At 54.1% G+C, this 25,325-nt stretch overlaps 1 protein-coding gene across 2 annotated transcripts; it reads right to left on the bottom strand.

The window, feature by feature from the left end:
• Positions 1 to 477: 477 nt before the first annotated feature.
• SCAMP2 (secretory carrier membrane protein 2) lies at positions 478 to 23,361 on the bottom strand. 2 transcript variants are annotated; one of them, XM_025985180.2, is made up of 10 exons: positions 23,152 to 23,359; positions 10,665 to 10,733; positions 10,143 to 10,241; positions 9,484 to 9,612; positions 8,264 to 8,381; positions 7,580 to 7,708; positions 6,773 to 6,932; positions 5,582 to 5,683; positions 2,207 to 2,327; positions 478 to 2,029 (listed from the first exon to the last, which is right to left on the bottom strand). In XM_025985180.2, exons 1-10 carry the CDS (start codon positions 23,206 to 23,208, stop codon positions 1,895 to 1,897), a joined length of 1,119 nt encoding a protein of 372 aa, XP_025840965.1. In that variant the 5' UTR covers positions 23,209 to 23,359; the 3' UTR covers positions 478 to 1,894. The 2 variants fall into 2 exon arrangements, with proteins under 2 accessions (XP_025840965.1, XP_025840886.1); XM_025985101.2 differs by lacking the exon at positions 9,484 to 9,612 and having other exon boundaries at positions 23,152 to 23,361.
• Between the last annotated feature and the right edge of the window lie 1,964 nt (positions 23,362 to 25,325).

The raw sequence follows: 25,325 nt of genomic DNA, 5'->3' as shown, positions 1-25,325 counted from the left end.
GCTCCACGCCGCCCCCAGCGCCGCCCGCCGGGACTGCAGCGCGCTGGGCCGGGCGCTGCCCCCGGCCCCGCCCCCGCCCCCCCGAGGCCCCGCCCCGGCCCCGCGCCCCGCCCCCGCCGGCCTCCGCGAATCCCGGGGTGGGCGCGCCCTGGTCTTGGCGGGCGCGAGGCCGGCAGCCGTGGCCGCCCGCGGGAATCCCATCCGGGCTGTAGGGCTCACGGGAGGGGCAACGGCGGGGAGCGCGGCTGAGCAGGTGCGCGGGCTGGGGTCCGAGTCGCGGAGGCTCCCCCAAGCGCCCCGCCCGCCCAGAACCGTGGGACGACAGGGTGCTTTTCGCCGAGTAGCCTCGGGAGGCGGCTTGGCGGCTCCCAGGCCAGCGGAGCAGGGCGGCCAGAGGCAGCACCCTGACCGCCTCCTCTCGTGCAGGCTCCGTGGGCCTCTCCATCCCCCCAAGTATACCAGACAGGGGGACCCGTGTTGTCTGAAAATGTCGTTTTTATTTAAAGCACAAAAATCGAGACAGAACATATACATTTGTACACGGGGGAAAAAATACCAGAAAGTTTACAAAACCTTGATCACTGCCACGGCCTTCAGCGGCTCTGGACCTGAGTGGGCTGGCAGTCCGCAGGCCGCGTCGGAGTGGGCCCCAGGTGCCAGAGGCAGGCAGTTGGCCAGCTTTTTGAAAAGTGCCCTCAGTCCACACACCCACCCCTGTATGCAGCCTTCGGAGGACAGGGTGCAGGGCTTATCTGGGGGCTCCAGGTGCCCATCCCACAGACACGCCCACGGAATTACCAGGGCCAGTGACAGGAGACAGGTTCTGCTGGGGGTGTGGGCGGACCCTCCGATAAGAGGCTCGTGGGTCCAGCAAGACGGGTACAGTCCTGGAATGATTCTCCTGCCCTCCCAAAGAGTCCTATTGCTGAGGGTGGAAGGCAGAGTAGGGAAGAAGCTGAGGCCTTGGCAAAGGGCTGCTGTTCCTCAGGAGGAGAGGAAATCAGGATAAATAGGGCCAAACCACAGCAGGACAGTCAGACTCCACCCTGCCAGACAACTGCCAAAGGCTGGACAGGACCACCTGGGGTCAACGTCCTCCATCCCTCCCATCCCCAAATCCCAGGCAAGCCCACTGCACATTCAGTACGTCCATGGAGGGGAGGGCTCAGAGAGGCCCCAAGGGGCACACATGCCACCCATACCAGGGGCAGGTGCAGGGGGCACTGATCGGCTCTAAATCTGTGAGAAACATAAGGCAGGGAAGAGCCTACAGGTGATGCCCGAGGCTTTGGAGGCCCAGAGACCACCTCAGAGTAATCTGGGGAACAGAGCTTTCCATCCACCTGGACTGGAGCTCATCTAAAGGGGAGCCCTTGGGCGACTACCCCAGCCTGGGCAGGAAGGTAGAGGCAGGATTGTGGATGCCACAGGCTGGGTCCATGGAGCCAGTTTCAGGCTAGGCGTGCTGGGGAGGAGTGGAGCCCCAGGAACCCAGCAGAAATAAGACTCCAGCTGGCACAGGTCCAGGTCAGCTGGTGATTCCAAGTGTGCACATGTATGTGCACATGTGTGTGTCTGTGTGTGTATGTGTGTGCGTGGGGGGGGAGTGAACTTCATTCCCACTGCTTCGAATCCTACCAAACCACCACCAGAGAAGACAGCTTTTTTTTTCTTTTCTCTTCTGTTAAAAAAAAAAAAAAAAGCCCTGTCCCTCCCTCCCCTTCCCTTGGGCAAAATGGGAGAGCAGGTGGCTGAGGAAGGAGGAAGGACTTCAGCAAGACCCTCCCTGGGTCTGTGCTGAGCATAACCATTGTTTAAGGCACCCACGGCAAGTGCAGCTAGAAGGCAGGTGAGAGAAAAGGCTGCTGGGGCAGAGGAAGGAGAGTCAGGAGGACTAGTTCCCTTGGAAGGCTCCCCGGGCAGCAGAGGAGGCAGCGCTGCGGAAGGTCCTGTTGCTGAAGATGCCCTGGGAAAACTCCTCCTGGGCCTGCTGGAAGCTGGCCCCCGTCCGGCGGTACAGGGAATGCACCTGCAGAAAGAGGCTGCGGTGAGAAGTGCACCCTGGACGCCCACTTGATCTCCTACCCAGAGCCTTGGTGACAGTCACTGGACCTCTGGGATTAGGGTAGAGGGGAGCAACTGCCTCTAGTGATGGGCATCCCCGAGGCGGAGGCTGGAGAGAGCTGCCCCAGTGCCCACCACTCACCCGCTTCAGAAGGAAGAGTGAGAGCACGGCACACAGGGTGAAGAAGCCAGCCACCACCATCATGATGACTGACACAGCCAAGTGGTCTTGCTTCAGTGTAGACAGGGCTGCAATCCAACCACTGCAAAGGGAAAAGGAAGCCAGAGAGAACACAGTGGGAGTAGGCCCCAGAGGTCCTCTTCTCTAAGTGGCCACTGTAGGCTGACCAGCCACCAGCCAGGCACCTCCCTGCAGCATAGAGCCATGGGCCAGAAGCCCTTGGCCTGTGAAGGCTGAGAGGCCCCACGCTGCCCTCAGACAGGAGTAGTATGGGGGGCGGGGCGGGGGGCTTTTCCTGCTGCTATGAGGGCAGATGGAAAGCTGGGCTGTTAACTTCCAAAGGCTCACCCCCTGGGGAAAAGGAATACTGGCCAACCCATTACACTCATCCTGTATCACCTCCCACTGAGGGCCCAGGGCAGCCCCTCTGCCTCCCGTCAGTCATGTCACCTTCCTGAGCCCCAGGATCCTTACCTATAAATGGGGATATTTTCACACTTCCTGATTTAAAAACTTACTACAAAGCCACAATTCTCAAAACAGTGCACTACTGGCACAAGGACATATAGATCAATGGAAAAGAACCGAGTCCAGAAACACGCCAATATGTCTACCATCAACTGATCCTTGACGAGGGCGCCAAGACCACTACATGGAGAAAGAACACTCTTCAACAAATGGTGCTGGACATCCACATGCAAAACAATGAAGCTGGACCTTGACTTCAGCTACACAAAAATCAACCCCAGATAGATCAGAGACACCTAATATGAGCTAAAACCAGAACACTGGGCAGCTCATGTGGATCAGCGGTTTACTGTCGCCTTTAGCCCAGGGCGTGATCCCGGGGTCCTGGGATCGAGTCCCATGTCAGGCTTCCTGCATGGAGCCTGCTTCTCCTTCTGCCTGTGTCTCTGCCTCTCTCTCTGTGTCTCTCATGAATAAATAAAATATTAAAAAAATAATAAAAATAAAACTAGAACACTTAGAAGAAAACAGTTTACCCTCCATGACTTTGGATTTGGCACTGGTTTAGATATGACAGTGAAAATGCAAGCAACAAAATAATAGACTTCATCAAAATTTAAAACTTTTGTGCATCAAAGGACACTATCACGAGAATGAAAAGGGGAGGGGAAAATGTGTTAATCTGATAAGCTAGTATCCAGAATATATATAGAACTCAACAAAAAAAAAGCAACCCCATTACTAGAGAAAGACCTGAATAGATATTCCTTACATATGCCCAAAAAGTACATAAAAGATGGCCAACATCATTAATTATTCAGGAAATGTCAATCAAAACCACAGTGAGGGGACCCCTGGTTGGCGCAGCGGTTTGGCGCCTGCCTTTGGCCCAGGGCGCGATCCTGGAGACCCGGGATCGAATCCCACATCGGGCTCCCGGTGCATGGAGCCTGCTTCTCCCTCCGCCTGTGTCTCTGCCTCTCTCTCTCTCTCTCTCTCTCTCTGTGACTATCATAAATAAAAAAAAAAAAAAAAACAACAAAACAAAACAAAACAAAAAAACATGTTATTAAAAAAAAAAAGAAAAAACAAAAAACAAAAAAACAAAACCACAGTGAGAGGGGCATCTAGGTGGCTCAGTCAGTCGGTCTTGGGTTGTGGGTTTGGGCCCCATGTTGGGCTCCAGCATGGAGCCTACTTAAGAACAAAAAACAAAACAAAAAAAACCAAAAAAAAAACCATCACAGTGAGATTTACCTCCAGGTTGAGAACAAAACACAATTAAGCATTGGTGAGGTTGTGGCAAGACGAGAACCCTCACATGCGGCCAATGGACATGTTAAAGAAAACATGGTGCAGCCACTTCAGGAAACCGTGGCTGTCCCGCCCCATGTCTTACCGCATGACCCAGCAATTCTACTCCAGATACGTACCCAAAAGAACCAAAACCAGATATTCAAAGACTTTTATAAAATGTTCATACCAGCACTATTCGCAACAGCAAAAAGGTGGAAACAACCCCAGGCTCTGTCCAGTGGATAAGAGGATGGATGATTATTCCAGAAAAAGAGAAGTGAAGTACTGATCTGTGTTACAACATCACGATGAGTGAGAGAGGCTGGGCGCAACAAGCCACACATTGCATGGTTCCATTTACATGAAATGCCCACAGAGCAGCCTCGTCACTGCCCGGGGCTCAGGGGAGGACTGCTGAGTAGTACAGTCTCCTTTGGGGTGACACAAATGTGCTGGAAACCAGATAGAGGAAAGGGCTGTGTAACATTGTGGATCTACTAAACACCACTTAATTTTTTACTTTAAGATGGTTGAAGTAGTCAATAAAATAAATTTTATCTTCTGTGTACTTTATAATCAGCAAGATGGGGTTCCAGCCAGCCAGCCATGGGGGTTGGGAGGGGAGGGGAGGAAGGCCCTGGGAAGCTGGGGGCTGCAGAGCTCCTGAGGAAGCCTGGCGGGGCAGGGGTGAGGGCTGAGCAGGGGGTGGACTGGGACCAGAACTCAAGCCTGCTGAATGCGGGTCAGGAACAAACAGCACTTAGGCCACAGCCTATCTTCCAGGATCTCACTGAGGATAGTGAGGAATGGCATTCTCAGAGAGAAAGGGGCCAGCTTAGAAACAGCAGAGCGAGCCGGATGAGGGGTAGTGGGAGGGCAGGGTGCATGCTCCAAGTGCAAGGTGAGTCAGTCCCCTCCCTCTGCTCTGGGTCGGGCAGCTCCACTGGAGGGTGGGGACCAACGTAGTGCAGCTCTTCCAGCCTCGGGCTCTCAGCCAAGCGGCAGCCTGACCTTTCTGTCATGTTCCCTGTGCACTGGGGCAGAAAGGAAAACATCAACCAGCAGCTTTTCTTTTTGAGGCTAATTTAGAGCTGAGGACTACGGCACCCAGGAAACTCAAGCCAGCTCCATGCTCAAAGCAACCCGGGAGAGGCTAGGGCTCCAGCTCCTGACATTACAGGGTCTCTAGACAAAGTCACGGCACAGAGTCTGCAAAAGGCCTCTGTTGGCAGCTGCCCAAACCCGAGGGCTCGCCTGGGGCCTGCAGAAGTAGCACCAGCCTCTGGGAGGGCGCGGCAGGAGCAGAGGAGGATGCAATCCACCACAGGACAGAGCCCTGCTAGCCTAAGGGTGCAGGGCAAGTCCACCCACAAAACCCCAGAGAGTGGTGAACAGGCAAGGCAGCAAGTGACAACCGATGAAGAGTCAGAGGAGCCCAGGAGAGGACGCCAGCCAGCCCGCCCCCTCCTGGCCAGGGGGGGGAAGGTCCTCTGGGACAGGAGCCAGGAGACAGGGTGAGAGAGGCCAGGCCGCCTGGAAAGCATCATTCCCTCGTGGTGCCCCAGCTCTCACCTGTCCCCCAGGCCAGGGATGCCAACCAACTGGATGATATAGATCACTATTTGACAAAAAAATATGAAGAAGAACACGAAGAAGCTGAAAGAGTTGTCGGACCTGTGGAGAGAGGGGGAAATTGGAAGTCATAAACGGGCTCGGGGCTTACTCCTCAGCATTCCTGATTCCGCATGGCACAGGGAGCCAGGAGGCAGGATGGGAGTGCAGAAGACAGAAGAGCTCCTGGGGACCAGACACACTGTCCAGGGGACATAGACATCTACAATCATAATCAAAAAGGGCTTGTCACTCTTGCTCTTGTCACTCAGTTTAAGAGATCGTGCTTGACCCCTTAACCAAAGAGCTAAAAGTTGCTTCCCAGAGGACAATATTAAGAGGGGTCCATTTCCCGGAGTACAGATTTGCATTTCATAAAAGGAAATCTATGCCAAAGGTATAAATACCTAATTATAAAACCATTGGCCAGAAAAGTTATTCGAGGGGCGCAGAATTCTCAACCGAACCACCGTCTCCAGGTCCTCAGGGCTGGAACACTGCCTGCCAGAGTGCATGGGAGGGTTCAGCCACTGCCCCGCCCCATCCCTGGGGCCTGCTAGGCTCCCAGGCCCTAAACGAAAACATCAACTCAACTTGGAGGCATGCTTCCACAAGCCCTAGGGGTGTGCGAGGTAGACCCACAGTCCAGTGTCCATTGTAGGTCAATCACTTGGCACTCAGTGAGCTCAAGGGAGTTCCTGAGGAGGTGGAGGAGGGGCGTACACAAGCTCCCAGTGATAAGCCATGGAGAGCTTATCAAAGTCAGACCTCCTTGGAGCTGCATGCCCTAAAGCTGAAGGGGGGGTGAAGAAGCCCATCCGTCTAAAGTCCTAATGCATCAGACAGCATGGGAGCGGCGGGGGCACAAGGCAGGCTGGGGCACAAGGCAGGCTGGGGCACAAGGCAGGCTGCGAATCCCTCTCCAGGTCTCCCCTGCTAGTCCAAGGATACTGTCCAGAGCAGACCCCAGGCACAACTCAGGAAAATGGCTCCTGACCTCCATCTGCTCTACTGTGGGTGGGAATGGGAAAGTGGATTTCCCTACCACCCTGTTCTGCTCTAAGATTGGGATGGGAGCCCTGGGCGTAAGGCCCTTGGCTGGCTACCTGGGATGCCAGTCACATGCTCACCCCTTGCCCCAGCCCCACTCACCTGAAGGCCTTATAGATGGGTCGGTACCAACAAAGGAAGGCACAGGGAGTGAACATGATCAACCACAGGATCGAAAGGCCAAAGTCCACTCCCTTGGAGCTGTCGACTAAGAACCAGGCCAGGCAGGCAAGCAGGTTCAGAAAGAGAGTCACCGAATGCACTGGCGAGGGTGAGGAGAGAGAAATGAGGGTGAGGAGAGAGAAATGGGCTTGTGCCAAGGGGACTGAAAGTTTCCCAGGCCCGGCAAACCACCCCTGGAGGGGATGCAAGGTCCACACAGTGAGGGCCGCAGTGGAAACTGCGGACCCTGGTCTACATGGAGGCAGGGTGAGCTCCTGGGGCAGCAGAACCGGGGACCGAACCAAGTTTGTAGAAGGTGAAGGGACAGCCTGGGTACATGAAGGTGGGAGTGGGGAGGCAGACTCAAGGGCTGATCCACGGGGAAGAGGCCTTTCTCTCGGTGATTCTTGTCCCTGGCCCTGCAGGGCTCATGGTGGAGCTACAGGGAGTCTTCTATTCACCCGCGCTCCTAGGAGCCGAGGGGCCTAAGGGAGGGAGGCCTTCACCCAAGGAGGACCCTTCAGGGCAACGAGCTCCACGGGAACTCTGAAGCCTCCTGCTAGGCCTGCCCTCCTCGATCTGTGGCGGGAACCGGCCCTTTCAGGGCAGGGAGTAGCCTGTGGAGGGCCAATCCTGTGGGCGGAAGGTGCCCCCTTCAGCCCAGCACTGAGAGGCACTGGGGTCTGTAGCGAGGAGCAGTCAGACCACAGACAGGGCTTGAGCTCAGAGGGCATGGGGGGGACTCACACATCCAGAGATAGTAGAGCATCTTGCATATCCGCTGGTAGTCAGCAGGGATCTCGATGGAGAAATCCTGATAGAAGCAGGGCTTGACAGGGCACCAGAAGGGCAGGGGCGGCCAGTTGTTCTCTCTCACTGTGTGCAAAGAGGCAACGAGGTAAGGCCTTGGCCTCTACAGTGGCTTGCTGGAGGCACACTCTGGTACTTTATGGGCCAAACCAGGGCTCCCAGAAGGGCACAGGCAAGTGAGGCTCAGGGGTCTCTACGGGTAGGGAGTGGGTGATGGGCCAAAGTGTGATGGGCCACGGAAACCCACAAGCCCACTCTAAGATAATGGATCCCAAATGCCCTGGGAAACAGCAAAATGGCCTAAGTGGTTACTTTTATGAGCTACCAGCCCATAAGCACGAGGGGTGGTCATCATGAAGATGAGAGGGAAGCACATGCAGGAGCAGGGCCCCTACTCTAGCAAGAACTTTCAGAGATGGGGATGCCTGCGGAAATAACCTCCACCGTGGACCACACTGCCGGCCGGCGTTCCGGCCTCCACCTCCCTGCTCTCCACACCGGCCCCAGCACCACGGAGATGACCAAGACCCAGCAGCGCTCCAGGGCTGCCCGGGGACAGGCAGGCTCAGGGCAAGCTCCTGCACCCCGCACTCTGGCCCAGAGGCTGGCCACCTCCCTTACCATGTAAGCTGGCCACCGTGCTCTGCAGCTCCCGCTCCTTGCGCTCTAGCTCAGCTGCCTTCCTGTCCAGCTCTTCCTGCTGCCGGAGCAGGCTTGCCTGGGCTGCGGAGGCCACGGCCTGGGGGGCACAGAAGGCATGGGCAGCCAGACATGGGAGATAGAGGGGCAGTGTCAGCCTCAGCAGGACGTCAGAAGGGCCTTGCCCCATGCAGGGAGAGCCAATCTCAGCCCCACGGCGTCTTGGGAACCAGAGAGCATCACAGAGACGCCAAGGCGACCTGCGTCCTATGCCTCTACACCACCTCCGTTCCCTTAGGCATTCACCAGCCTTAACCAGGGCGCTGCTCTCTCTCCTTCTTCCCTGAGCTGGAGCAGAGAGAACTATCCCCTGTTCTGGAATCCAGGCAAACTTCAATTACCCTTTAGGGTAACAGCAAAGGGGAAATGGCCTCACAAGAGACTAATCTGTAACCAGAAACCAGAAAGCCACACCTCATTTGAAGAGCCTGGAGGGTGTGTGTGTGAAGGGGGCACAGTGCAAACCCACTAGCAGTGAGCACAGAGGGGAGGCACCTGAGGGCAGGCCTCGGGGATCTAAGCACCACCCCTCCCCACCCCCAGACCCTGGGAGATACCCCTGCCGCCCACCACCAATCTGTGAAGGTTACATCCCAGGACTGCCCGCCAGGCTTGGAGGACCTTGGAGGTCGTGCAGAGTGCAGGCTTCATCCCCTGCGCGGGACAGCAAGGCCCCGGAGTGAGGAGGCATCTGGGGAACTCTGGGAGGCTGAGCCGAGCTAGCCCCAGCAATGCAGCCCAGGGCCCCAGTCCTGCCAGGTGCGACAGCCCCCGAGGCTCGGGTCCTCATGAAGTCTACAGTCCTCAGGGAGCAGACATGAAACCGGTCATCTTGCAGGACGAGAAGCCAGGCATACACGTACATGCGTATGTATACGTGTGTGTGTGTGTGTATACACATACAGACGCTCGCTCTCCCACTCTCTCCAACGAGCTCTCTGAAGAGCTAAGGCTGCCTCTGGGAGATGATCCCAGGCACTGGGGGCCAAAGCAGGCCCAGAACTGACCACGCTGGGCCATGCTGAGGGTCTCAGCTGTCCCTCCCAAGTCCAGTCAGACAACGGGAACAGCTTGGGACCCATGAGAGTCCAAAGCCTGGCTCAGGCCTTGCCCTCACTCACGTTCATCTACGCTTTGCCTACCTTCGGAAGCTTTCGCATGTAGCTGTCTCTGAGAATACTATCTCCTCCTAGTAGCATCTGCCTCTCTGAGAGCTCACTCACTGTCAGGAATCTGGTAGGCAGGAACTTGCTGGCCTGTCTAAGCAGGAGCTGCAACACACAACTCCATTGTGGGTCATGCTCACCGGGGCGGCGTGCACCACAGGGGCAGGGCAGTGAGGTGATGGAGTAGAGGGTCAGGTACAAGGCGGACAGGGTTCACAGTATTTGGTGAAGGGATAAAGGAAAATAGGAGGGAACACAGGAATAAAAGAGGTAAAAAAATAAAAATAAAAAAAAGATTCCGGGGCCCAAGTGGAGAGGACAAACTAAAGCTCCAGAAGGATCTGGAATAGCTCAACAGGGGCAAATGCTCTAAAGACACCAAGGACTCCAGCCTGGTAAGCAGAGCTTATGTTTTGGTGGTAGTGGTGGGCGGGTGTAAGGATCTAGGGTGGCTGAGCAGAGCCTCCGTGTGCAAGTGACCAGCTCCAGAGAGATCACCAAGAGGGCCCTTGACGGGGAGCCAGGAATTAAGGCCCTCTGTCCACGCTCTCCCTCCAATCTCAGAGCTCAGGTACCGGTCTGGGAGCTTCCCTTTCTGGAAAGGAGAGGCAAGAGGGATCTTCATCAACAGTTACCTGGGGGGTGGGCTGGGTTGGTTCCATGGAAGGCTGGAGAACCGCTGGCTGCGAGGGCCCAGGGAGCTGCGTGACAGGAACTGTTGTCGCTGCATTTGTCTGTGTGCGACACCCCAAAGGAGGCAGGTGAGTGGCTCCACTGGCCGGCCACACAAGGGCAAACTCATGGCAGGGTGAGTGATGTGCCCCTGCCTGTGAGGGGCATTCCCTTTGGGGCACACCTGGGCTGCCTCTCTGGCTTCCTGGCCACGAAGCCTCAGGCGCTGGGCAATGTGATGCTTCACCCAGCACCCCTGCTGGAGCCACGGCTCCCCAGCGCTGTCTGGCCCTCTTCAGAGAGGGGCCCAGATCACAGACTGGTGACTCCTTCATCCTTCCCCCACCCCAAGTTCATGTTAGGACTGTCCCTTTGAGGACTGAAGCTTCTCAGAGCTGTCGCCGCCTCTGCCAAGGCTCCTGGCCCCAGAAACGTGGCACCACCCGGAGGACCCAGGGACTCAGAAAGAGGGCATGCTCACCAACCTCTGAGAAGGGGTTGAACTCAGCCAGGCTGCCTTGCGGGGCATTGGTCAGTTGGGTCACAGAGGGATCCTGCCAAGGTGAAAACAGCCATGAGATGTGAGCAGAGACTGTTGATGAAGGGGAGGCACATCGCCATCGCTTGGCCCCTCCGCTTGGCCCCTCCGAGGGCCAGCAGGCACTCCCAGGGATCCCCTCCCTCTCGGGAAGGCTCCTATGCCCAGCCCCTGCCACACCAGGGCTGCTGCGATCTTCTCCCTTTCTGGAAAGGGAGTTCAGCCCCAATGACTCCCCAGAAGAGACCCAGAACAAGCTTCGCACTCCGTGACCTCAGAATAGATACCACCCATATCCTTGTTGGTAACCTTTCCAGATGAAAAACGGTTTACAGCATTGACCTCCAGGATCGGGGTGGGGTTTTTTGGGGGGGGTGAGAGGGGGAACCAGGGGTAAAGACTTATTTTTTTACTTTATAACCTTTCGGTTACTGTATTTATTGTCTAAAAAAAGTACTTATTCCTCTGATTTTTTAAAGGACAGTTTAAGGTCATGGAACACAAACATGCTGCTGGCTGCCAGTGCTGATTTTATTAAATCAGGCACACTCGCTAGGAATAGAGGCATAAAGGGCTCCGATGAAAAGCTGGGAGAATGTTTTTGGGTTTGGTTGTTTTTTTTTTTTTTCCTGGATTCTTTTCAAAAAATGCAAAAATGTCCTTAGAACACAGTCTTTTCCTGAGTTTTCAATCTTCCCTTCCCCATCTGACCTCTGCCAAGGCCAGCCCTCTGGCCTAGGGCCTGCCTGCGTAGCAGTGCCTGTCATCTCCTGCACCCCAGCAGCCTCTGTGCTGGCCTGGGGCCATGGGCCTCATCCTGCTCCCTCCCTATCTCCCTCGGCCCCACCCTCCCTGCCCTCCCCTCCCGTACTTAATAGGTGTGGGGCTCAGGTCCAGCTCTGCAAGACCTAGGCTCGGGAGAAACAGCTGTGAAGGCTGGGCACAGGCTGCTGGACTTTGCCAAGGCCCTGGTTCCGAGGCCTCCCCTGGCCCCCCTGCGTACCTACCCCCTCCCTCATGGCTGGTTCACACGCTCCCACCGGCTGGCCCAGCTTCACCTCCACCAGGAAGCCTCCACCAAACAGATTCTCAAACACAGTATTCACACGAGACAGACCTTCTGAGGATAGTCCTCTCAATTCTTGGCTGTGGGAAACAGACCCTCGCCAGGGTGCTGTGCTTATCTTAGGTCTCAACATGGCTGGTCCCTATTCGGTACATTCAGAGAAGCAAGGGTCGGCGGTGGGCGTTGCTGAGGTTTTTCACATGTACCAATTCTCGTCTTCCCACCTGGGCCTCCAATTCCTGAGACTGGCTGACTGGCCCCAGGGGCTGGCCCAGAGCGGGGCACACAACCCCAACTCACTTCTCTCTGGATGAACCTCACCTCTGCACCCCTACCCAATGTCCTCTGCAAGGAGGCAACATGGCTAATGTCCTTTCTGCTGGACACCGGTCCTGCCGGGTGGCCCCTATAACTTGAACAAAGTGGTAGGGTGAGGTTCAGAAGGCCACCTGAGCTGGGGGAACTGGCCTTGAGGTTATTTGCAGCTGAGTGACTAGCAGATTTCTCCCAGAATCACTGGGCTGGCTTCCTCCAAGAAAGATTTGGGGCTCAGGCTCCGATCCCCTTTCGGACTCCGCAAGCACCAAGCCCCAGCAGGCCGGGTGAGCTGAAGTCATTGAAATCAGATCCACCATCCAAGGAACTGGTTACTTGAGTCTGTGTCACGGGACAGAGGACAGAGAGGGTGGCTCTCGTAGCAGTTTCGGGTGCTGGTCCACATGTCTGCCCGAGGTGCACACGTTTTAATAAGCAACCTCCAGACCATGAAGAGATGTCATTTCCTTTACTAAGGTCAGCCAGAAGAGGATTCTGGGCTGGGCAAGCTGACTACTCTGTCTGTAGTGATCCCTTCTCCTTTTTCTAGAATCTTTAACTCTTGGCCCTGGACCTCTTTAGGGGTCCAAACAAATACTGTCTCCACTAGCAGGTACCCTCTGCAGCCAAATGCTGCTACTGCCTTTTTTTATTTTTTTTTTAAGATTTGTGTATTTATTTGACAGAGAGCACAAGCATGGGGAATGGCAAAGGGAGAGGGAGAAGCACATTCCCCACTGAGCAGAAAGCCAGACACAGGACTTGATCCCAGGATCACAGCCTGAGCCAAAGGCAGACACTTAACTGACTGAGCCCTCCAGGCGCTCCAGCCAGAAGCTTCTGTGTCTATTTCATACTTCTGGCTCTTAGTGCTTGGTGAAGGGCCGGACGCAGAGCAGAAGCTCACGTGATGTTGCAGAGTACCTGCTGCATGCTCTCCCCTACTTTCTCTGGGGGTACTGCTCAAAAGCTGAGGAGCACCTGCATCACTGTGTGGCAGCCTCAGGGTCCAGAAGCACCCCACCTCAGAAAAGGGGCCTGGAATAGTCCGCCTTGTTCAGCAGCGCACCCCCAAAGCCTGCTGCTGTCGGCAAAGTGCTCAATGTGTGGTTGAATGAATGAACCCCATTCCCAAGGAGCATTGATAGGGCACTGTGAGTGACCAGGACACCTGCTTCTGTTCATTTTTATTCCTGGACTTCAGGGAAGTCCTTGGGGAACACACTCATGGTAGGAGACATTGTGGACAATCTCACACGAAGGGCCACACTGACCAGTCTGAATGAAGACCCTTCCTTGGCTTCTACTCTGAATCATATGAAAATAAGAAGTCCCCTGCAGCAACCTTCTTTCCCACTTACCAAGCATCAGCTGACTCATAAGTGGGTCAAGTCGTTACTTCAAGGGATGCGAGAGCTAAGTTTCACCTAGAGAGAGGTAACCTAAAACCCCCATGGTACACAAAGGACTCAGGCTGGTTAATGCCCGTCACTGAACTGGTAACAAAGAAAACTCTCCTGCACTCGGTTCTTTTCATTCAGGGAAGAGTTACAGTAGGAGGACGCACCAAGACAAACAGGGGTGCAACCCTTGCCCTCCTGGAGCCAATGATGGATGGTTCTAGCAGACATGTGCACACAGCACAAGAGCCCAGGGCAGCGTGAAGAAGGGGAGGGCGGGGAAGGGAGGGCAGGAGAGGGGAGGAGAGGCCCACCACCCCTGGGGAAGGGGACCCCTCGTGTAGCTGGAGTGTCAGGGAACAGAGGGAAAGGAGGCAGACAGGCAGGCTGGAGCTCCGCTGGGAAGGGCGGGGAAAACATGCGTGTTTCCATTTTGGCAATCACTTTCCATGTCACAGGCCTGGCTGTGCATGAGCTGTAACTTTTCCCTGCTTTTCCGTCCTACACTCCACCCAAGCTGCCAGTAGGGGGTTTATTTCAGGCTCCAAATAAACACATTAAATAAATACCTCATTAACAAAAACAACTCAGCCATTCTCTCTGGGAGGCAGGGAATTACCAATACTTTGGAAACTCTGTGAAGTCCTATTTGCTTTGGAGACAAGGGTATGTGTCATACGACAAAAAAGGGCAATCATCCCCAGGTGGGCTGGCTGGGTCCCAAGTGAAAAGAGCCACAGTTAACCTCAGTACTTCCTTACCTGAGAATCGACCCTAAGGAAATATGATGAAAATATGTAAAAATCTGTATCTGCAAAGACATTTATTGCACCAGTATTTACAACGGGCAAAGAAAATCAGGGGCACCGTGGTGGCTCAGTTGGTTGAGCATCTGATTTTGGTTTTGGCTCAGGTCATGATGTCAGGGTCATGAGATAGAGCCCTGTACTGGGCTCTGCACTCAGCATGGAGTCTGCTTGAGATTCTCTCTCCCTCTGCCTCACTCTCCACTCACTCATTCATTCTCTCTCAAATAAGTAAATAAAATCTTTTTTTCAAAGATTTTATTTATTTGAGAGAGAGAGAAAGTATGAATGGGGGTGGAGGGAGAGGAGAGAGAAGGAGCAGAGGGAGAGGGAGAAGCAGGCTCCCCACCGAGCAGGGACCCTGACACTGGGCTCCATCCCAGGGCCCTGGGGTCATGACCTGAGCCGAAGGCAGATGCTTAACTGACTGAGCCACCCAGACACCCCACAAATAAAATCTTAAAAAAAAAAAAATCAGGACATCCAATGACAACAAGCACAAGAATGTTTTAAGTACACATCCCCTCAATGGCCTAAACAGCCATTAAAAATCGCAGCAATGAACACAGGACAGCAACATAGAAAAGGCCTTGTTATATGAATCTCAAATAACAATTCTGTCAAAAGAACTCATATGAAAAGAGACTGGGTAGAAAACCAAAATAACAAAGGTTGCAAAAGAAAGACTATAGAAATAGAAATGATCTATTTTGTCTTCTAAACTTTCCATAATGTGGGACGCTCAGTGGTTGAGCATCTGCCTTCAGCCCAGGGCGTGATCCCAGAGTTGCGGGATCAAATCCCACATCAGGCTCTTTGCATGGAGCCTGCTTCTCTCTGCCTGTGTCTCTACCTCTCTCTCTCTCTCTGTCATGAATAAATACAATCTTTGAAAAAGTAAAATAAAATAAACTTCCTATAACATGATGACATTATTTTTACCTTCAAAGCACACATACCCAATCATTTTTAAAAAGAGCCCGAGAACCCACCAAATGAGCAAGGTGCACTCAATCCTCTCTCCCTGCCACAGTAGTGATGAACAAAGCAGCTCAGAGTGTGAGGCTGAACCAAGTGGCCTGGCACCAGAGGCCCTCCAGGACCCAGTGCCAGCACCCCTGGCAGCAGTCAGTCCTTGGTCAAACTGAGCCACTTGCCACCTCCTTCCACTTTGGTTTACTCCCTGCACAACCCATCCTACACCAAGAACAGGGCTAGGACATTGGGAAAAAAAAAAGCCTTGGTTCCTGTCTTCAAGAAGTGGACATACAGAGAACAAGCAGTCAGGGTGGGAGTGTTGGAAGAGGACAAGGCCAGGCAATAGCTTCACCGCGGAAGGAGGGACTGAGCAGACTGGGAGCAGACTGGGAGTCAGGGAAGGCCTCACTGAGGTGGCACAGGAGTCGGATCTTGAGCAATGACAGAAGTTTAACAGGCACTAAGGAGGGAAGCGAGAGCAGCATCTGCAAAGGTACAGCATCTCTACGTGTTCAGGGCACAGGATGTGGGGTGACCCAGTTGGGTGAAGGCTGGAATTCACCCAAGGCAGGACAGAGGACATAGAAGTTTATTGAAAATGCTGCAAGGGAGCAGTGGGCAGGACAGCAAAGGAAACACTGTTAGCCGTGAGGTGGGGGCGGGGGGGTGTAGTTAAGGGGAAGTAAGGGGGGATGGGATGGGAATGAATGGGATTTAGTTTGGGTACCTGTGCCCCGTTATAAGCAGCCCACTGGTCAGCTGGGGCTCACGGGTATTCTGAGGTGAGTCACTTAATGAGCCTGTTTGCATTCCGCTAGGGGGCTGGGGGCTCTATGGGCCTTCTACCTGACTCAGATTTCCAGTGCTCAAGCCTGTGACTTAAAAGTGGCTTCTAGGGATGCCTGGGTGGCTCGGCGGTTAAAGCGTCTGCCTTCGGCCCAGGGCATGATCCCAGAGTCCTGGGATGGAGTCCCGCATCGGGCTCCCTGCATAGAGCCTGCTTCTCCCTCTGCCTGTGTCTCTGCCTCTCTGTGTATGTGTGTCTCTCATGAATTAATAAATAAAATCTCCAAAAAAAAAATAATAAAATAAAGTGGCTTCTAGGGGCGGGCGGTGGGTGGCTCAGTTAAGCACCTGACTTTTGGTTTCAGCTCAGGTCAGGATGTCAGGTTTGTAAGCTCAAGACCAGGGTTGGGCTCTATGCTCAGTGGAGGATCTGCTTGAGATTCTCCTCTGCATCTGCCCCTACCCCCACTCTAAAATAATCTTTAAGGGATGCCTGGGTGGCTCAGTGGTTGGGCATCTGCCTTTGGCTCGGGGCATGATCCTGCAGTCCCAGGATCGAGTCCCGCATCGGGCTCCCTGCATGAAGCTTGCTTCTCCGTCTGCCTGTGTCTCTGCCTCCCTCTCTGTCTCCCTCTCCCTCTGTCTCTCATGAGTAAATAAATAAAATCTTAAAAAAAAAAAACCTTTAAAAATAAGTAATTATAAATAAATAAAAATAAGTAAAAAGTAAAAGCGGTCTCTATACAGAAGACAGTTCTGAGGACTGTGGAGTGAAGAGTATAGAGAACAGGAGTGCCAAGGAGCCAGCGTGAAGCAGAGGTCGGGCAGGTTGCAGGTGCCTGGACCCCACCCCAGGGCAGCGCAGGGCAGCTAGAGACTGGTACCGGCGTCTCTGCCGTGGCGAGCAGGGAGGGAGGATGGGCCGGGACTGCAGTCCACAGGGGTGACGGTGAAGCATGACAGCTGGGAGGGGAGCAGCAGGGACAGACTCCAGATACCCTGCCCAGGTAGATGCCATGGGCTCGATCACTCTCTGGGCAGGAGAGGGGGAAGGGAAGTTAGAGCAACTGGGTGGCTACGTTGGGTGACTGGTGACCAGTGCCACCGCTGAGCAAGATCAGCGGTCGCGGGGGAAGGGGAACAGGTTTGTCAGGAGAGGGTGTGGGAGCAGGGAGACGCCCTGAGAAGATACCGAGTCAGTTGGGAGATACCTATAGACTATGTCTGCTCGAAACGGTTGGCAACATCCAGGTGAGACGTGGAGCTACTGGTTTGAAGCTCGGGGGAAGGTAAGGGCTAGAGTCCTATGTCTGGTCTGGGTTTTTTAAAATAGGTTCCACAGTCAACGTGGGGCTTGAACTCACAACCGGAAGACCAAGAGTGGCACGCTCTACCGCTAAGCTGCAGATGCCCTGAGAGCTCCAGACCCGGGACGGCGGGGATGTGCATGCTATTCTGAGGCCAAAGTGCAGTACCTGCACGCACTGACCCTTGTCCCATACTTTCCCGAGATAAACCTGAAAGTCTTTTCTCCACTTGGGAGACAGTCCTTGAGTCTGCAGCCTTCCTGGAGTGGGCCTCACTGCAATAAATCCCTCTCTTGTTTCACCACCATTCATCTCTCTGCCTCTGGATTTGGTCAGCGCCAAGGGGCCGAACCAGGCCTGGTCGGGTCCCCGGAGCCTGGTGCTCTTGCACCCCTGTACCCTGGCTGGCTACAGAAGAACTTCCTCAGAGAGGCATCCGCTGAGCACAAAGTCAAGGACAGAGCTCCAGGTTTCGCAGGCTGAAAACAGGCGGAAGGTGGTGAGAGGCCGAGGACAGAAGCACCAGACACTAGCCAAGCGGTGAGCGAGATGCAAGCGGCGGCGCATCCAGGCCTGCAGCCAGGGGGAGGCAGGAGGTGCCCGGGGGCTGCCTGGTGACAGCAGGCAGGAGCCACATATAGCTGCTGGTGCTGTGTCACCTGAAATATGAAATACCTTCGCCTCCCATCTGCCAGGCTCCCTGCTCTCAGCCTAAGCCTTCCTACCACCCGACTCTGTCCTTCCTCCTCGGATCCCTCACAGCTGCTGCTGGCAAGTTTTGACTACGTCCTCGTACTCGGTGTCACTGTGAACAGTTAGCACTTCCCGGCTCTCCGGCCACATCAGAAGTTCTGGCCGGCCGCGTGCTCATTTACGTACATCTCCGGCACAGGCCCTCGGAGCAGCAGGAGCTCAGCGATGTGCATACATGTGTCAGCATCTCAGGCACTGCTTGAGCGCTGCTGGACAGGTCACACACCCTGCTAACGTGCACAGCACTCTTCTCTGACAGAGTGGCAAGAACCCCTTGCTCATCCCGGTTAAATATTACCATTTCTCTAAACACAGGATTAACCTACTCCAAGTACCTGCAAAGAAAACAGAGGTGTAGGGACGCCCAGGTGGCTCAGTGGTTGAGCGTCTGCCTTTGGCTCAGGGTCTAATCCCCGGGTCCTGGGATCGAGTCCTGCTTCTCCCTCTGCCTGTGTCTCTGTCTGTCTTTCTGTCTCTCTCATGAATAAATAAATAGTCTTAAAAAAGAAAACACAAATGTGTTCAAGCTAGCTGCATCTCTGGCTAGGTGCTTTCTACCACCCAGCCAAGCTCCAGGTGCCAGCCACAGAGGCAGGGAGACGAGGTGCCAGCCACAGAGGCAGGGAGACGACTCCCAGCACCACCAGCACCACCCTGCTTCCTCAATCTGGCAGCTGTCTGGACTCACACTATCTGAACTTTACCAATTTCAACTTGTTTGAGACAATGCTCCAATTCCACAGGCAACTTCCAACAAGTCCATCTGGTGCTTTTAAGAATTCCCAAAGTCAGTCAAGCTGGAGCCCACCCTCTCTGGGAAACGGCAAAACCTCCATATCCGTGCAAGGGAACTTTTGTTCACACCCAAATCACATTTTTGCTACCACTTTCACCTCCCACAGGAGAGAAGCATTTTAAATCACTGGGAAGCAGCCATAGCACTGAGATTATCTTTTAATTGCAAGGAGGCAATGTGTGAAAGTGATATTGTGTGATCTGGCAACTCATGACACTGAAAGGTTTTCTCTGTTCGAGCACCACCAGCTACTTCACTCCCTTTCCTTGAGATTGATGCCGTCTGCCTGGGGGCAACGTGGCAGAAATGCCTGGAAGGAAAGCAGCTCTGGCACTGGCCTGGGTGACCTGCTTGTTAGTGGACTGCTGAAAACTCAAACCGGCATGTCAATGCCCACCTTCAGCCCTCTACCTCTTCACCAACCTGACAAGACTTCCTGAGAAGCTTTCAGGACTGATCGCGTTGGGATCAGTCCAAAGCAGGACCCACATACACAGAGTACAGAGCAGATGCACTATAATTAACAGAGGGATTAGGAGTGCCAGGGGAGGTTGTAAAATCGGTAACATTTGGCTTGCAGTTTCCTGCTTTCCTCCTGGAAGTTTGGTGAAACTTCTGCTGCGCTCTTGTGACAACTCTGCTTTCACAGCTCTTGCTTTGCAGAAGTTTGCTAAGGATCCCAATTATAACTCTATGCAAAGAAGAGGTCAAAAAGCTCACGCCCTCAGCACAGGGCAGGGGAGGCAGCTGGGAGTAGGAGGTGGATAAAAAACACGAGTAAAGAAGTCAATTTAAAGGCACATGGTGGGGGATGGGGGATCCCCTGGGTGGCTCAGCGGTTTAGCGCCGCCTTTGGCCCAGGGCATGATCCTGGAGACCTGGGATCAAGTCCCACATCGGACTCCCTGCATGGAGCCTGCTTCTTCCTCTGCCTGTGTCTCTGCCTCTCTCTCTCTCTCTGTGTCTCTCATGAATAAATAAATAAAATCTTTAAAAAAAAAAATAAAGGCACACCAGAAGTTGCATAGTCTAAGAGCAGAAAAAGGATTCCATAGTTGGATACCTTTGAGAAGTACTGGGTCAGATCAAGTTGAGCAAATGTCTTCACCAGAGGATTGCTCAGAGCCTTTTGCAAACTAACAACCCTTGTGAATCTTCAAGAAAAATGGAATACAGAGTGATTCCCAAACTTAGATGGCTACATATCCCTGAGCACCTTTCAGGACTGGTATTGCTCAGAACATATGCTCCTAAAAAGCAGAGCATACTTGTCTTAAAAAGCACAGTATCATCTGTATTATTCAAGTCCCACACACTGGGGGGTGGGGGTGGGGGACTTGCATAGCTAACACTAATTAGTGAGTACTAAAACTCACTTAACTAGCACTAATCACCACTACCAGTACTCTCAATTCAAGAATGTGGACAGTGATGACGAAGATACATTCCTTCCTTAGCTGGCCTAAACAATCCCAACCCAGTTTAAGACTAATATGTGAACTTCAAAAGCTCCATATGTGGGCTCCTGCCAGCTGCAAATTAGCTGCTGTCCCATCATCCCTGGGTTCCTGGTTTCCTCCTCTCTGAATTGAGGGGTTACAACAGATTTCTGAGGATGCTCCCAGCTCAGGGACTCTGGACACCAAGTATACTTTCATGACCCATCATGGAGGGGCAGAAAACGTGACTCTGCTCTGAAAGCTGGCTAGGTGTGACGGTTTCTGAGCCTATCGCCCTCCTCTCCCCTTGTTCTCTCCTGAGCTCTGCGCTAACACCCTGGGTAAATGAAGCTGGGTTCACACCCAGTCACCCCAGGGCTGTACCCTCCCAATGTGCCAGCCCTGGCAGTCAAGGAAGCAGACACTTCCATCACAAGGACAGGGAGGGCAGCTCACCAGGAGAAAGAGCTTGGGGGCCTCACGTCCAAAGCTCCTTCTCCCCCCGGGGGCCGCGTGCCAAGAGGAAAAAACCCAGCGCAGGAGTAGAGTCGCAGCCAGCCAGCTCTTGTCTTCCCACACAGGATTCCCCACCAGATGTTGCTCTTTACAGGCCCACAGCTGCTTCCTGTCCTGCCATATCCTGGGGCTGCCTGATGGACAGACTGTCTCACTTGAATGCAGAAGTTACTTCGACCACAGTTTGCACAATCATTCCTGGGGCTGGAGATGTGGTTTAAGACTAAGACTTTCAAGCTGCTATTAATACAGGGCAGCACACAGGCCAATTATCTCATCCACTGCTAGCACGGTGGACAAACTCTCTGCATCTTTTGACAGCTGACTGCCTCTGTTGGATAGCAGCAGACATTTTACGTCTGTTTCTGACAGGGGGGAATAAAAAGAAAAAAAGCAAATTATTACACAGAACCCATTCCAAGAGACTACTAGATCCTTACTAAAACTCAAAGTCCAGTGTTATACGGCAGTTTTGTAATTAAACCAAACTCTTGGGCAGCCCGGGTGGCTCAGCAGTTTAGCGCCGCCTTCAGCCCAGGGCCTGATCCTGGAGACCAGGGATGGAGTCCTGCATCGGGCTCCCTGCATGGAGCCTGCTTCTCCCTCTGCCTGTGTCTCTGCCTCTCATTCTCTCTCTATCTCTCTGTCTCTGTCTCTCTCTCCCTGTTTCTTTCATGAATAAATAAATAAAATCTAAATAAATAAGTAAATAATAAACCAAACTCTTACCAGATGATACTGGCAGGGAAAAAAAAAAAAGCAAATGTTTTTTTCTGTACTCAGCTAATAGAGATGACAGCGTTACATAAGAGACAAGGTCCCTGCAAGGGTTCTATCAAGAAACAGTAAGCTAGGGGATCCCTGGGTGGCTCAGCGGTTTAGCGCCTGCCTTTGGCCCGGGGCGTGATCCTGGAGTCCCGGGATTGAGTCCTATGTCGGGCTCCCTGCATGGAGCCTGCTTCTCCCTCTGCCTGTGTCTGTCTCTCTCTCTCTCTCTGTGTCTATCAAAAATAAATAAATAAATCTTAAAAAAAGAAACAGTAAGCTGCCAGGGGACTGTTCAGGATGTTACAAAGACCAAGCTACCAAAATTTGCCTGGAGGGCTCCCTTGAGACCAAGAAAGAAGCATAAAATGTCCACTCTCTCCACAGTGTACCATCATTTCCTTCTAGGCTCCTTTGCCTTTGCTCTGACCCTTGAAGGAATTCAAGGTGAGAAAACTCATGCTGTGAGTCGCAGGAAGGACCCCTGTCAGCACTTCCCCCACACCTGCAGGAAACTTCGCAGCGGCCAACGACCAGGATAAAGTGCCAGCAGGATGAGTTCACATGCCTGTGACATCCTGACGGAGCAGAATCGTCGGAGTTGGTAAGTCACCAGTCAGCACAATTAAGCTTCCCTAGAACTGGTTTTGAGCAGACATGAAAGGAAAGGCACGGGAGGTCGGGAGCGAGCAGGAGTCCCAGCCCCTCGTTGTGGAAGAACAACACCCTTGGCAGCTCAAAGGCAGAGAGGTTTGGGCTTTACGTGGGAAGACTTGGGCTGTTATCCTTTGCTCCAGACGCGAGGCCAGCGCAAAGGTCGACAGGTCTCAGCGCCCCTGCCAGCGCTTCGGGACCCTCAGAGCCCGCCCCCTCCCGTTTCCTCCCTCCCTAACCTGGGCGCTCTCTCTGCTCTGGCTTAAATCCCGGCCCAAACCAGAGCCGTGGCCGAGGTGCCGAGTGCTCATCAAGTCCATGTATCAGCGTGCCTTGGCTACCTCCCCGCCCGAGCAATTCTCAGCGGGTTTCCTACACCTTGTAGGCCTGTCTGGCCGTTGGGCAGGTGGAGGGAGAGCGAACCTTGGGATCTCCCTCCTTCTCCTGCCCGCTAGAGGCTTCCACCCCGCTGTGCTGCTGTCACCCTCTGTCCTAACAGGACTCGAAGCGGGTGTCCCCCCAAGTCTGCGGGGTGGGGAGGGGTCTCCCCGTCCGGTGAAGTCGCTTCTCTCCCCGGCCGCGTCGGCTTCAGTCCCCTTGCCTGGCAGGGTCCAGCCCGGGGGGCGACGTCGGGCGAGCTAGAGGGTCCCCCCAGCTCTTCCAGGCCACCGCGCCCCGCCCCCTCCCGGTGCCACCTGCTGCTAGCCCCGCCCCCCGGGCACGACGATTGGACGGCCGTCAGAGCCCATTCTCCCATTGGGCAGACAGCCCGTCTCTCCTACGCCACGTCTCCCGGCTCCAGCGAACGAGGCCCGGCCGCCGCGGCCTTGGAGAACGGAGTCGGGGGCTGTACCTGAAAGGGGTTTACGTCCACCGGGTCTGCGAAGGGGTTGGTGTCGACGGACGACATGGCGGTCGGGGGGCTGAGGAGCGAGCTCCGCCGGCGCTTCTGCCTCCGGGCGCCCAGACCCAGCGGCGCTCTCCGTGCAGACCCTCCACTTCCGGGAGCGAGGCGGCCGTTCTGGCGCAGGCGCGGCGCCCTCCCTGGGGGCGCGGCCCGCGGCGTCACAGAGGTCCGCCCCGCCCATCGCCCCGCCCCTGCCATCGCCCCGCCCACCACGGAGCCGCGTGGGCGGGGCGCCCTACTTCCAGCTGCTTTCCTCTCGCTGAGTTTGGGGGTGGCAAAGTCTCCAGGGGAGACTCTCCCAAAACCTCTGGGCCCGAGGGCTCCCAACTCTGCTCCGGGAATTTCCCAAGTAAACCAAGTGGAGGCGGCAAGTCAAGCCCCTGGGGTCCCTGGAGGCAGGCCTGGGAAGCCGCGCCGGTCTGGGCGGGAGGGCGGAGTGTGAGCTAGTTTGGGCGCGCCCGGGACGGAGCTCCTGCCCTAGAGGACGTCCAGAGCTAGGCCAGGGCCCGGGGTAGGGCCGAGCCCAAGAGCTCTTGGGAGAACCGACCGTGCCGCTGTCCACGCACAGGCGACCCCTGATTCTCCTGGGTCCTGCCCCCTGTGGCCCAGTGTCATCGTTCGGGTAATGAGGACCCCCGAGCCGGGTCAGGTGTAGGGCCCGAGCCGGGATCTGAATCTGGACACGAAGCCTTTGTTGGGTGAACGCGGGATTTCACCCATTGAGCCATCAGCCATGGGGGACACGGCTACTCCCCACTACCCTTATTTCTTCGTATCTTTCTGCTTTGTTCGCACCTGCTGCCGCCCAATCCAGCCACACTGTCATTCCTTCCTCTGGGCTGGTACAGGGCTGCGGATTGGCCTATTGCTGTTTATGCTGTAACCAGAGATGGCTTTAAAAGGGACAAAATATTATGAAATATTATTATAAATGATATTATTTAAAATATCGTTATAAGAATATTATTATAAAATAATATTATATTATCTTAAACCTTACTGCGTAAAGCCCTTCAATTATTTTCCAATTATTTTCCATAAAGGCCTGAATTCAGGGTAGCCCGGGTGGCCCAGCGGTTTAGCACTGCCTTCAGCCCAGGGTGTGATCCTGGAGGCCTGGAATCAAGTCCCATGTCGGGCTCCCTGCATGGAGCCTGCTTCTCCCTCTGCCTGTGTCTCTGCCTCTCTCTGTGTGTCTCTCATGAATAAATAAATAATCTTAAAAAAGAAAAAAGGCCTGAATTCTTGTATGGCCTCTAGGTCCTGTAGGATCTGCCCCCACCTATCCGTCCCTCCTACTGGCTTTTTAGTTTCTCAACTTCCCTGTTCCCTCCCGCCTGGGGGATCTTTCCCATGAAGTTCCCTCTTCCTGGTGTGTGCTTAGCTCATGCCCTCATCAACTTTAGTTAACCCCTACTTATCCTTTTATCCAAGCTCAGATGCCCCATCTTCACGAGTGGCCTCTCCACTCTGTAGGTTAGATCACCTCCTTCCCCCATAACAAATGCTTACATTACCCTGTAGTCTTGCTTCATAATAAGTATTGCAGATTGTAAGTATACACTTGTCTAGGCGGTTATTTGTGTTCTGTCTAACTAGACAGTAAGCTACACAAGGGCAGGAGTAGGGTCTGTTTTGCTCACTGTTGTAGTTCTGGCACTAACATAACCTCTCTTTCTCTGTGTGTGTCTCATGAACAAATTTAAAAAAAAAAAAAAAAGGACAGATGTTCTGGTCACCCAGGAAGTTCCAAGGGATAAGTGATTTAGGAGTTCTATGTCAGGAATTGGGGTCAAAGGCCAATTATAGGAACAAAAATTGCCCCTAGCACTTTTCTTTTCTTTTTTTTTTAAGATTTTATTTATTTATTTATTCATGACAGACACACACACGGTGGGGGAGAGAGAGAGAGAGAGAGAGAGAGAGAGAGAGAGAGAGGCAGAGACACAGGCAGAGGGAGAAGCAGGCTCCATGCAGGGAACCCGATGTAGGACTCTATCCCAGGTCCCCAGGATCCGGCCCTGGGGTGAAGGCGGCGCTAAACTGCTGAGCCACCCGGGCTGCCCCTGCCCCTAGCACTTTTATTGCTTAGGACTTTACAAAGGTTCTAGGAACTTTGG

This window comes from Vulpes vulpes, unplaced genomic scaffold (genome assembly GCF_048418805.1).
Source record: "Vulpes vulpes isolate BD-2025 unplaced genomic scaffold, VulVul3 u000000678, whole genome shotgun sequence".
NCBI classification, from domain to species: domain Eukaryota; kingdom Metazoa; phylum Chordata; class Mammalia; order Carnivora; family Canidae; genus Vulpes; species Vulpes vulpes.
Note: the sequence above shows the minus strand (reverse complement) of the source record. Positions and strands in the feature narration are given on the sequence as shown.